The 14,463-nt window shown below is 36.7% G+C and overlaps 1 protein-coding gene across 12 annotated transcripts in view; it reads left to right on the top strand.

The window, feature by feature from the left end:
• Nucleotides 1–14,463, top strand: part of RNF180 (ring finger protein 180) — a 297,228-nt gene that overhangs the window by 269,588 nt on the left and 13,177 nt on the right. The window contains exon 8 of one of the 12 annotated variants that reach the window (XM_055555009.1): nt 185–281. The exons of the other annotated variants lie outside the window; for them this stretch is intronic. Coding sequence (XP_055410984.1) covers nt 185–252 — 68 coding nt within the window. The 3' untranslated portion in view covers nt 253–281. The remainder of the gene's footprint in view (nt 1–184; nt 282–14,463) is intronic. 12 annotated transcript variants of the gene reach the window in all.

Raw genomic sequence — 14,463 nt, 5'->3', positions numbered from 1 at the left:
CCCTTGTAATTTGAGGGATTACCATTTTCCTTCATAATGATTTTCTGTAATGGTATGTTTTGCTTGCTTTGTCTTTATTTTTTGTGTATCTACCAGAGATTTTGTGTGTGTGCTTGATCTTACAGCATAATCATATATTTTATTATCTTAAAAATGTTTTATGTTTATTGATTTCTTTCCTTAGAGTATTACTGCGATATAATGGACATGAAGCACTATATAAAGTTCAAGGCATGCAGCATAATGATTTGACTTACATACCTTATGAAATGATTACCACAGTAAGTTTAGTGAACCTCTATCATAAAATAGAAAATAAAAGAAAAATTTTTTTCTTTTTGGTAAAGCTCTTGGGATTTACTCTAACAACTTCCATATATAACATAGAGCATTGATTATATAAATCATGTTATACATTACATCTCTAGTACTTACTTATCTCAAAAGGATGTTTGTACGTCTTGATGACCTTCATCCAATTCCCCCTCCCCTCACCCACTACCCCTCCACAACTCTGCTCTCTTTTTTCCTATGAGTGAGTTTATTTGGTCTCTTTTGAAGTATGATGGACCTGCAACATTATTTTAGTGACTGGTGCACAACATGTTGATTAGATATTTCTATACAGTACAAAATAATCACAATATAAGTCTAGTAACTGTCCGTCACCATACAAAGATATGACATTATTATTGACTATTTCCCCCATGATATGATTTATTTTTCATGACTCATTTATTTTGTAACCAGAAGTTTGTAACTCTTCACTTTCCCTCAATTTATTTCTCTCTTCCTCCATCCCCTCCCCATCTGGCAACAATTTGTTTGTTCTCAGTATCAATGACTCTGTTTCTGTTTTGTTTTGTTCATTGGTTGTTCTTCTCTTTTTTACATTCCACCAAGGAAGTCCAAAAATAATTTTTCTGTCCTTGTGTATGCTAAGTCACTTCAGTCATGTCCAACTCTTTGTGACACCAGGCTCCTCTGTCCATGGGATTCTCCAGGCAAGAATACTGGAGTGGGTTCTCGTGAGCTTCTCCAGGGGATCTTCCCAACCCAGGGATTGAACCTGTATGTTAGGTCTCTTGCATTGACAGGCAGATTCTTTACCACTAGCACCACATATAAGTAAAATCATATGGTATTTTACTTTCTCCATCTGACTTACTCCACTTAGCAAAATACCCTCCAGGTTCATCCATGTTATCACAAATGGTGAGGTTACGTTTTATATGGATAAGTAATAGCCATTATATATATTTATATATATATATATATATATATATGTCTGCATCTTTTTTATCTATTTGTCTGTTGATGGGCATGTAGGTTGCTTGAATATATTGGCTACTGTGATTATGTTACAAATAATATAGGGATGCATCAGTTCAGTTCAGTTGCTAGTCATGTCCGACTCTTGCAACCTCATGGACTGTACCACACCAGGCCTCCCTGTCCATCACCAACTCCCGGAGTTTACCGAAGCTCATCTCCATTGAGTCGCTGATGCCATCCAACGATCTCATCCTCTGTCGTCCCCTTCTCCTCCTACCTTCAATCTTTCCCAGCATCAGAGTCTTTTCAAATGAGTCAGTTCTTCACATCAGGTGGCCAAAGTCTTGGAGTTTCAGCTTCAACATCAGTCCTTCCAATGAATATTCAGGACTGATTTCCTTTAGGATGGACTGGTTGGATCTCCTTGCAGTCCAAGGGACTCTTAAGACTGTTCTCCAACACCACAGTTCAAAAGCATCAGTTCTTCAGCACTCAGCTTTCTTTATAGTCCAACTTTCACATCCATACATAACTACTGGAAAAGCCATAGCTTTGAATAGATGGACCTTTCTTGGCAAAGTAATGTCTCTGCTTTGTAATATGCTGTCTAGTTTTGTCAAACTTTTCCTCCAAGGAGCAAGCATCATCTAATTTCATGGTTAGAGTCCATCTGCAGTGATTTTCGAGCCCCTCAAAATAAAGTTTGTCACTGTTTCCACTGTTTACCCATCTATTTGCCATGAAGTGATAGGACCAGATGCCATGCTCTTAGTTTTCTTAATGTTGAACTTTAAGCCAACTTTTTCACTCTCCTCTTTCACTTTCATCAAGAGGCTCTTTAGTTCTTCTTCACTTTCTGCCACAAGGGTGCTGTCATCTGCATATCTGAGGTTATTGATATTTCTCCCAGCAATCTTGATTCCAGCTTGTGCTTCCTCCAGCCCAGCGTTTCTCATGATGTACTCTGCATATAAGTTAAATAAGTAGGGTGACAATATACAGCCTTGACATACTCCTTTTCCTATTTGGAACCAGTCAGTTGTTCCATGTCCAGTTCTAACTGTTGCTTCCTGACCTGCATACATTTTTTTCAAGAGGCAGGTCAGGTGTTCTGGTATTCCCATCTCTTTAAGAATTTTCCTGTTTATTGTGATCCACACAGTCAGAGGCTTTGGCATAGTCAATAAAGCAAAAATAGATGTTTTTCTGGAATTCTCTTTCTTGTTCTATGAGCCAATGGATGTTGGCAATTTGATCTCTGGTTCCTCTGCCTTTTCTAAATCCAGTTTGAACATCTGGAAGTTCACAGTTCATGTACTGTTGAAGCCTGGCTTGGAGAATTTTGAGCATTACTTTGCTAGCGTGTGAGATGAGTGCAATTGTGCAGTAGTTTGAGCATTCTTTGGCATTGCCTTTCTTTGGGATTGGAATGAAACCTGACCTTTTCCAGTCCTGTGGCCACTGCTGAGCTTTCTGAATTTGCTGGCATATTGAGTGCACCACTTTCACAGCATCATCTTTCAGGATTTGAAATAGTTCCCCTGGAATTCTATCACCTCCACTAGCTTTGTTCACAGTGATGCTTCCTAAGGCCCGTTTGACTTCACATTCCAGGATGTCTGGCTCTAGGTGAGTGATCACACTATCGTGATTATTTGGGTCATGAAGATCTTTTTTGTATAGTTCTGTGTATTCTTGCCACCTCTTCTTAATATCTTCTGCTTCTGTTAGATCCATACCATTTCTGTCCTTTATTGAGCCCATCTTTGCATGAAATGTTTCCTTGGTGTCTCTAATTTTCTTGAAGAGATCTCTAGTCTTTCCCATTCTATTGTTTTCCTCTATTTGTTTACACTGATCACCGAAGAAGGCTTTCTTAATCTCTCCTTGGTTCTTTGCAACTCTGCATTTAAATGGGTATATCTTTCCTTTTCTCCTTTGCCTTTAGCTTCTCTTCTTTTCTCAGCTATTTGTAAGGCCTCCTCAGACAGCCATTTTGCCTTTTTGCATTTCTTTTTCTTGGGGATGGTCTTGATCACTGCCTCCTGTACAGTGTCACAGACATCCGTCCATAGTTCTCCAGGCACTCTGTCTATCAGATCTAATCCCTTGAATCTGTTTGTCACTTCCACTGTATAATCAGAAGGGATTTGATTTAGGTCATACATGAGTGGTCTAGTGGTTTTCCCTACTGTCTTCAATTTAAGTCTGCATTTGGCAATAAGGAGTTCATGATCTGAGCCACAGTCAGCTCCCAGTCTTTTTTTTGCTGACTGTATAGAGCTTCTCCATCTTTGGCTGCAAAGAACATAATCAATCTGATTTCAGTGTTGACCATCTGGTGATGTCCATGTGTAGAGTCTTCTCTTGTGTTGTTGGAAGAGGGTGTTTGCTATGACCAGTGCGTTCTCTTGACAGAAGTCTATTAGCCTTTGCCCTGCTTCTTTCTGTACTCCAAGGCCAAATTTGCCTGTTACTCCAGGTGTTTCTTGACTTCCTACTTTCTCATTCCAGTCCCCTATAATGAAAAGGACATCTTTTTTGGATCTAAGTTCTAGGTCTTATAGTTCTTCATAGAACCGTTCAACTTCAGCTTCTTCAGCGTTATGGGTCAGGCAATAGACTTGGATTACTGTATATTGAATGGTTTGCCTTAGAAATGAACAGAGATCATTCTGTCATTTTTGAGATTGCATCCAAATACTGCATTTCAGACTCTTTTTTTGACTATGAGGGCTAATCCATTACTTCTAAGGGATCCGTGTCCACAGTAGTAGATGTAATGGTCATCTGAATTAAATTCACCCATTCTAATCCATTTTAGTTCACTGATTTCTAAAATGTCAATGTTCACTCTGGCCATCTCCTGTTTGACCACTTCCACTTTGCCTTGTTTCATGGACCTAACATTCCAGGTTCCTATGCAATATTGCTCTTTAAAGCATTGGACTTTACTTCCATCACCGGTCACATCCACAAGTGGGTTTGGTTTTGCTTTGGCTCTGTCTCTTTATTCTTTGTGGAATTATTTCTCCACTGTTCTCAGTAGCATATTGGGCACCTACTGACCTGGGCAGTCCATCTTTCAATGTCCTATATTTTTGCCTTTTCATACTGTTCATGGGGTTCTCAAGGCAATAATACTGAAGTGGTTTGCCATTCCCTTCTCCATGTCTGTAGGGATGCATACATCTTTTCAAATTGTGTTTTCATTTCTTTGGAAAAATACTCAGAACTGGAATTGCTGGACCATATGATTAGTTCTATTTTTAATTTTTGAGGAAACTCCATACTGTTTTCCATAGTGGTCACACCAATTTACATTTGTACCAACAGTGTATGAGGGTTTCCATCATTCTAATCCTTGCCAACACTTGTTGATATCTTTTTAATAATAGCTATTCTGATGGGTGGAGAAGGCAATGGCACCCCACTCCAGTACTCTTGCCTGGAAAATCCCATGGACGGAGGAGCCTGGTAGGCTGCAGTCCATGGGGTCTGAGAGAGTCGGACACAACTGAGTGACTTCACTTCACTTTTCACTTTCATGCATTGGAGAAGGAAATGGCAACCCACTCCAGTGTTCTTGCCTGGAGAATCCCAGGGACGGGGGAGCCTGGTGGCCTGTCATCTCTGGGGTCGCACAGAGTCGGACATGACTGAAGCGATTTAGCAGCAGCAGCAGCATTCTGATGGGTATAAAGTGACACTGTAATGTTGAAGTATGTTTTCTATATACTTTGGGAGTTTTTTCAGTAAATGGATATTAAAATTTTTGGGTATTTATCAGAAGCTTCTCAACATCTATTAAGATGATCATGTGGTATATAACAACAACTAATTTGAGGATACTCAGCCATTCTTATATTGCTGAGGTAAATCGTAAATGATCGTGTTCTCTGGTCCTCTTAATGTCTTACTGGATTTGATTTCCCAACATTTTGTTGAGGTTTTTTTCATCTGTATTCATCAGGGATATTGACCCATAATTTTCCTTTCTTGCAGTGTCTTTGTCTGGCTTTTGAATCAGGAAAATTCTGGCCTAGAAAAATGAGTTTGAAAGAGTTTGAAAAAGATAGGCTTAATTCCTTTTTAATGTTTGATATAATTCACTTATGAAGCCTTCTAATTCTGGACTTTTCTTTGCTGGAGTTTTTAAATTACTGATTCAGTTTCACGACTGAGTTTGGTGAGTTCATATTTTGTGTTTCATTCTGATTTGGTCTTGGAAGACTAAGTTTCTAGGAATTCATCCATTTCTTCTAGGTTTTTCATTTTATTGGCGTATAATTGTCAAATTAATCCCTTTTGATCCTTTGTATTTCTGTGGTGCTGGTTTTAACTTCCCTCTCATTTTTTTTTATTTTATTGGGTTGGCCAAAAAGTTCTTTTGGATTTTTTGATAAACCCCTTTCAGAGAAAGACAGATAGGCTATTTTGTCTGCTCCATCTGCAACTGAGCCCTGGTGGGATAGCCAGTTAAGAATTGCTACTTTGTTTGCTGTCGTCCTGTAGGACTTGTGAATGGAAGCTCTTTAAATATCTATGAGGTTCAGTAGATATGGGGACCCATACCTTGTTTGGCAGACATAAAATCTGGTGTGCAGATGTGTGTACCTGCTCAGGTCAGTACTAGTGACTTGAATCAGGCTGGACAGAGAAGGCAGGAGAGGTGTATCCGCTGATGCTGTCTAATTAGAAGCCTGGCCCTAGGCAGCAACGTGTAAAGTATGCAGATAAAGTTCTATTCAGGGAAAGACTGGCATATGAGTGATCCTGCCTAATCCTTCTGCACGGAGCCCTTGGGAGATAGCCATGGCAATTGTAGTATGCCTATTAAGAATTGCTTCTTTGTTATTATCCCCTGGATCTCATGTACATAAGCCCAGTTAGATTTCTGAGGTGGGTGTTTTGAAACTCCCTCATATTGAAAGTCTCAAATATATCTGAGTACTAGATGTAGCGTCCAAACCCTTTGTTCCTCAGGGATGAGCTGGGAGGTCATTCCCAATTATACAGTACTGTGTGAGGAAGGGGTTTATGGCAAGAGCATGCCTTGGCCTTTCAAACCCACTTCAGTGTGGCTATTTTTTCATTCATCTGATGTGTAGCATCAGAGGGAATTTCTCCATGTGCATATCTACATTCATTTTGTCTGTGGGAGTAGGAGAGGTCAGGAAACTCCTGCATTGCCCTTTTGGTTGACTCCTACCTCAGTGTCTTCTAACTTATCAGGTTACTCAGTATTTTAGTGTCAGAGAAAAGATTTTTAAAATAAGGTAGGATATATCTAAATATGCACCAAAATGGATTACATAAAATAATTATTTTCTCAAAAGGCAGTTTCAAATAGTTTCAACATAAAATGTCAAGCTAATGAGAGAATTTTGCATTATCCTACGTTTTGAAATATCTGGAATTTAATGTAGTATCATAGATATAGTAACAAAAACTAGCTTTATGATCCAGCCTCATCACTTCCAGTATGATCCATGGCAAACCAATAAACTGTCAAAGCCTCAAGCTCATTTTGTATTTTTAAGAACATATCTATTTTAAAGGACTTACTGACAATTATCATGATTCAATACACTGTTTCACAACCTAAATGATTTTCTTTGTAATATTTCCTGGCAAGAGATAACTTTTGTAATATGTTGGATATTAGGTTAAGATCTCCAGACTAAATTTACTGTAAAAATTTACCACTGAACCTCAATTTTTAGCATTACAGATGTGTAACTAGACTCACTGATAAAATCTAGTTATTCTGAATTCCATGTTATTATAAAACAAGGAAAATAAGATTTTATTTTAAATAAGAAAACCATTAAATCTTGTTACATGAAAAATATTCTCAATTTTTAGCATAAATCATTACATTATATATAATTGAACATACATTTTATATAATACTTTTTGTTTAAAATAGACAAAAATTAGGGATTGTCTAAATCTTAGACAACCACTCACTCAAAACTAATACCACTAAATGATTTTGTAGTGGTTATTCACTTTTTAATAGACAAGTGGTTTTCTGGTGTTTATTATATATTTATCCTGGAATCATAAATAAAATATATCACATCTAGCTCAATTATGGCCAGTTAGAAATAGAATAATATAAACCCGTGGTGGTGGTGGTTTAGTCACTAAGTCATGTCCGACTCTTGCAACCCCATGGACTGCAGCCTGCCAGGCTCCTCCGTCCATGGGATTTTCCAGGCAAGAGTACTGGAGTGGGGTGCCATTGCCTTCTCTGTTTAAAAGGGCAGAACTAAACATTTTTCCAGAGAGGACATAAGAATAGCCAACAGGCATATGAAAAGATGCTTAACATCACTAATCATCATGGAAATGCAAATCAAAAACATGATATCACTTCACACCTGTTGCTGCTGCTGCTAAGTCGCGTCAGTCATGTCCGACTCTGTGCGACCTCATAGACGGCAGCCCACCAGGCTCCTCTGTCCCTGGGATTCTCCAGGAAAGAACACTGGAGTGGGTTTCCATTTCCTTCTCCAATGCATGAAAGTGAAAAATGAGAGCGAAGTTGCTCAATCGCGTCTGACTCTTGGCGGCCCCATGGACTGCAGCCTACCAGGCTCCTCCATCCATGGGATTCTCCAGGCAAGAGTCCTGGAGTGGGGTGCCATCACACCTGTTAGGATGACTATAATTCAGAAAATAGAGGCAACAGATGCTTGTGAAGACATGATGAAAAGAGAACCTTTATATACTGGTGGTGGGAATTTAAATTGGTCTAACCACTATAGAAAATATCATAGAGGTTTTAAAACATTAAAAATTTATCATCTAGCAATTCCACATCTGGGTATATACCTAAAGGAAATGAAAACAGGATTTTGAAGATATATATGTATACCCATTTTCACTTCAGCATTATTCACAATAGCCAGGATATGGAAACTTAAATGCCCATCAATAGATGAATGGATAAGAAATATATAATGTATACATACAATGGAATTATATTCAGCTATGAGAAAGGAAGACGTCCTGTGATTTGTGACAACATGGACGGACTATTTAACATGGACCTTAAGTAAATTATGCCAACTGAGATAAGTCAGAAAAACAAATACTGTATAAATTGACTTGCGTGGCCTCTAAAGTACAAATCATAAAAAAAGAGTAAAATGATGGTTAGCAGTGGATAGTGGGAATGTGGAAGAATAAGATTGAAGTTGTTTAAGGGTCCAACCTTGTAACAAGTAATAAATAAGCCAAAGAGATCTAGTGCACAGCCTAATGAATACTGTACTACAGTCGAACTCGTACTACAGTCAAACTAAACATTGTCCCTCACGCTGAACAAAAGGGGTAACTATGCAGTGTGACAGAGGTGCTAAGTATTACTGCAGTGGCAATCATATTACAATGTATAAGTGTATTAAACTGATACCTCAAATTTATAGACTGTTATATGTCAAATATGAAGTGAAAGAGTTACTGCTCAGTCGTATCCAACTCTTTGCAAGCCCATGGACTGAGCCCACCAGGCTCTTCTGTCCATGGAATTCTCTGGGCAAGAGTACTGAAGTGGGATCTTCCTGACCCAGGGATTGAACCCTGGTCTCCTGCATTGCAGGGGAATTCTTTACTATCTGAGCCACAGAAAGCCCATAGGTCAAATATATTCAAAATTTAAAAGCTGGAGAAAAAAATATTTCAAGATGAATGAAAATATAAAACATAACAAAACTTATGAGATGCAGCAAAACAGTGCTCAGAGGAAATTTTATAGCTATAAAACACCTACATTAAAAGAGACAAAAATCTCAAATCAGTAACATGATTTCATAGCTTGCGGAACTAGTAAAAGAAGAGCAATCCAAACCCAAAACTAGCAGAAGGAACTAAAAAAGATTAGAATGGAGGTAAATGAAATACAGAATAGAAAAACAGTGGAGAAAATCAACAAAACCAAAAGTTAATTCTTTTAAAAGATCAAGAGTTGGCAACCCTTTATCTAGATTGAAAAGGAAAAAGAAGATGCAAATAACTAGAATCAGAAATAAAGTAGAGGCATCACTACCAACCTTACAGAAAAGAAAAATAGTATAAGAGAATACTATGAGCAGTTATATGACAACAAATTAGATAACCTAGAAGAAATGAACAAATTTCTAGAAACACAAAGTAGCTAAACTTCTTAAGAATAGAAAACCTCAACACACTTACAACATGTAAAGAACTTGAATCAGTAATCAAAAATGCCAACCCCCCCCCCCAACAAAAATCGGGGACCAAATGACATCACTGGTGAATTTTACCAAAATTTAAAGAAGTAACACCATTCTTTCTTTCTTAAACTCTTATAAAAAAATTGAAGAGAAGAGAATAGTTCCTATCTCATTCTAGGAGATCAGTATTGCCCCAATTTGAAAGCTGTATAAAACATCACAAAAAAAGATTACAGACCAATATCCCTTATAAATATAGATGAAAAATCCTCCAAAAATTACTAGCAAACTGATTGTACAATATGACTAAATAGTATTTATCCCAGGTATGCTAGGGTGGTCTATCATACAAAAACCAATGTAATATACCATAAAATGCATAAGGGCATTTGACAAAATCACCTTTTTTTTTTTTAACAAAAAATTCAGAATACTAGGAATAAAAAGGAACTTCCTCAACATAACAAAGGGCATTTATTAAAAAAAAAAATACAGCTAACATCAAATTCAGTGGGAAAGACTGAAAGCTTTACTCCTAAGATTAAAAACAAGACAAGGATACCTGCTTTCACCACTGCTATTCAACACTGTGTTAAGAATTCTAGCCAGAACAGATAGATAAGAACAAGAATTTAAAGGAATTCAAATTGGAAAGGTAGAAATAAACATATCAAAAAAATCCCAGGGAATCTAAAAGAAAACTACTAAAGCTAATAAAATATTCAGCAAAGTGTCAGGTTACAGCATCAACACACAGACATTAGTTGTGTTCACCAATAGAGAACAACCTGAAAAGGGTATTAAGAAAGTAGTTTCACTTATACTAGCATCTAAAATAAATAACTAGGAAAAAATTTAACCAAGGATGTGAAAGACATATAAAGAGAAGTATAAAACATAGCTAAAAGAAATTAAAGAAGACCTAAATAAAAGGAAAGATATACTGTATTCATGGATTAGAAGACTTAATATTGTTAAGATATCAGTACTAGCTACAGCTATCTGTAGATTCAGTGCAACGTCTATCAAAATTACAAGACCCCTTTTTGTAGAAATGGAAAACTTGGTCCTTAATATCAAGGGCCCTGAGTAAACAAACAAACAAAAAACCTAGAAAACAAACCACACTGTTGTAGGCTCACATTTTCATTTTCAAAACTTACTATAGGAATCAAAACAGAATGATACTAGCAAAAGAATATGGAATAGAAATGGAATCGTAATTATAGAAATAAACCTGTATGTCTATGGCCACTTGATTTTTGGAAAGGGTTCTAAGGCCATTCATTGGGGAGAGTCTCTTCAACAAATAATGCTAGGACAAGTGGATTTCCACATGGAAAAGAATAAAATTGGACCAGTTAACCTCATATTATGTACAAAAACTAACTCAAAATAGATCAGTGGCCTAAATATAAAACATAAAGCTCTTAAAAGAAAATATAAAGGTAAATATTCATGGCCAGTAGATTCTTAGATATGACACCAAAACATAAGCAAATAAATTGAACTTCATCAAAGTTAAAATTTTGTGCATCAGAAGGACATTTTCAAGAAGATGAAAAGATAGCCCACACAATAGGAGAAAATGTTTGCAAATCATATCTGATAATGGTTTAATACCTGCAATATATAAAGAACTCAAGAAGACAAATAACTCAATTAAAAAATGGGCAATGGACTTCAATAAACATCCTTCTAAAGAATATACACAAATAGCCAATAAGCACATGAAAGATTATATAACATCATTAGTCACTAGGGGGATTAATATAAATCAAAATGACAGTGAGAATCACACCTATTACTATGATTATAATTGTTTAGAAAAAGAAAATAACAAGTGTTGGCAAGAATGTGCAGAAATTGGAACCCTTGGGTATTGCTAACAGGGATGAAAAATGATATATTTTGCTGAAAAAAAAAGTTTCGAGTTTCCTCAAAATGCTAAACATAGAATTACCATGTGACATAGCAGTTCTACTCTTGGATATATAACCATAGGAATTAAAAAGAGGGACTCAAAACAGATACTTGTTTGCCAGTGTTCGTTGCAGCATTATTCACTATAGCCAACAGATGGAAACAACCCAAGTACATAAGAACAATTAATGGATAAACAAAATGTGGTATATACATACAGTGAAATATTATCAGCCATAAAAAGAATGAGGTTTTGATATATTATGTAGTATCAGTGAACCTTTAAAATGTTAAGTGAAATAAGCCAGCATAAAGGATGAATATTGTATGATCCCACTTCTATGAAATATCTTGTTGTTGTTTAGACACGCCATCATGTCTGACTCTCTGCAACCCCACAGACTGTAGCCCACCAGGCTCCACAGTCCATGGGATTTTTCCGGGCAAGAATACTGGAGTGGGTAGCCATTTCCTTCTCCAGGGGATCTTCCTGACTCAGGGATCAAACCCATGTCTCCTGTATTGGCAGACATATTCTTTATCAATGAGCCACCTGGGAAGCCCATGAAATATCTTAGAATAGGCAAATTCATAGAGACAGAAAAGTAGATTAGAGATGCCAGGAGCAGAGGAGAGTAGGCAGTTGGGGAATTATTGCATAATGGCTACAGAGTTTCTCTTTGTGGTAATGGAAAAACTTTTTAGAAAAAAATAGTGGCAATAATAACTTTGTGAATGTAATTAATGCCACTGAATTGTATATCAGAAAAGTCAAATTTCATATTATTTGTGTTTTACCACAGTTAAAAATACTCTTTTTTTAAAAAGACATGATTCTCACTTCATACCTGGTTACAGAAACAAAACTTTTAAGAATTATATAATACAGCCTGATAACTTTATAAATATATTCAAAGCAAATCATGTGTTTATAGAATATGTTGCAATCTGCAATATATATTAATCTATATAAAAAGTTAATTTGGCAGGATTAATAAATGATTCTGGGATCCTAAAGATATAGAAAATAAAAAGAAATTTAAAATTCATTTTGCATTAACTTTTCACATCTATTAACAGAGTAACTGTATACCTGCTTATGACTAAAAATATCCACCACTGCTAAGGCTTACTTATATCAATCAAATTTTGACACATCAAAACTATTACATAATATGCAGAACAATAAAACACCAAGCTTTAATATTTCATCTGTCCCATCACAGATAAAGGATAGGATAAACCTTTTTTTCAGCAGTACGTGAACCAAGAACTTCCAGATGTACAAGTTGGTTTCAAGAGACAGGGGAACCAAGATCACATTGCTAACACTCTTTGGATCATGGACAAATCAAAGGAGTTCCAGAAAAACATCTATTACTGCTTCATTGACTACACTAAAGCCTTTGACTGTGTGGATCACAACAAACTATGGAAAATTCTTATAAGAGATGGAAAAACAAAACCATCTTACCTGTCTCCTAGAAACCTGTATGCAGGCCAAGAAACAACAGTTAGAAGTAGAAAGGGAACAATAAACTGGTTCAAAATTTGGAAAGGAGTAAGACAGACTGTATATTATCATCTTGCTTTATTTAACTTATATTCAGAGTACAGCATGAGAAATGCTGAGCTGGATGAATCACAAGCTGGAATCAGAATTGCCAGGAGAAATATCAAGAACTTCAGACATGCAAATGATACCACTCTAATGGCAGAAAATGAAAAGGAACTAAAGACCCTCTTGATGAGGGTCTTTAAAAGAAAAGAGTGAAAAAGCTAGCTTAAAACTCAAAATTCAGAAAACTAAGATCATGGCATCTGGTCCCATCACTTCATGGCAAATAGATGGGGAAAAAGTGGAAACAGTGACAGATTTTATTTTCTTGGGCTCCAAAATTACAGTAGATGTTGACTGCAACCATGATATTAAAAGATGCTTGCTCCTTGAAAGGAAAGCTATGACATAACTAGCCAGCATATTAAAAAGCAGAAGCATCACTTTGCCAACAAAAATCTGTATAGTCAAAGCTATGGTTTTTCCAGTAGTCCTGTACAGATGTGAGAGTTGGACTGTAAAGAAAGCTGAGTGCCGAAGAATTGATGCTTTTGAACTGCGGTGTTGGAGAAGACTCTTGAGAGTCCCTTGGACTGCAACGAGATCCAACCAGTCCATCCTAAAGGAAATCAGTTGGACTGATGCTGAAGATAAAACTCCAGTCCTTTGGCCACCTGATGCGAAGAACTGACTCATTTGAAAAGACCCTGATGCTGGGAAAGATTGAAGGCAGGAAGAGAAGGGGATGACAGAGGATGAGACGGCTGGATGGCACCACTGACTCAATGGACATGAGTTTGAGTAAACTCCAGGAGTTGGTGATGGACAGGGAGGCCTGGCGTGCTGCAGTCCATGGGGTTACAAAGAGTCAGACACAACTGAGTGACTGAACTGAACTGAACTGAATTAACCTCTAAAGAATTTTTTTCATAATAACTACAAAATGTATTTCAAATATATTCATAATAATATTCAGTACATGCTGAAAATATAGTTGAGAAGCTTGATTTGGGACATTCTCAAAATATGCTAATGATTCATTCTGTTCTCTGAAGTCTATCCTTATATACAGGCATTCACCCATCCACTCAACGAACATTCTGCAAACAAACATTCCATCCTCAAAGCACTGTGCAGGTTACTAAAATTACAAAAATGAAACAGATGATTGTTGACAGTCTTTCTGTCTCTGAATCTTCAAAATATAGTACTTTATGGTCTTCAATGGCAAATATAAATTTGTACCATATTTTGTGGAGAAAAAGTCATGCTTTGTTTTCTAGAACACAAGAGAAATCCTTCTGAGGTAAAATGGTTTTGGCAAAATAGAATTTATGAAGAGGCAGAAGTATCTGTATGAGATTCTGGAATGCTGGTTCTTCTTTATATTTTTTTCTAACTCTGATAGTGACGTGGAGATTTTCTCCACAGTTCTTTCTTACTGTTTGATTTCATGCAATGAATTTGTCCAAGAGCTTTATCTTTTTCACCCCCAGTGAG

Source organism: Bubalus kerabau, chromosome 18 (assembly GCF_029407905.1).
Source record: "Bubalus kerabau isolate K-KA32 ecotype Philippines breed swamp buffalo chromosome 18, PCC_UOA_SB_1v2, whole genome shotgun sequence".
NCBI classification, from domain to species: Eukaryota; Metazoa; Chordata; class Mammalia; order Artiodactyla; family Bovidae; genus Bubalus; species Bubalus kerabau.
This window is presented reverse-complemented; position numbering and strand designations above follow the sequence as displayed.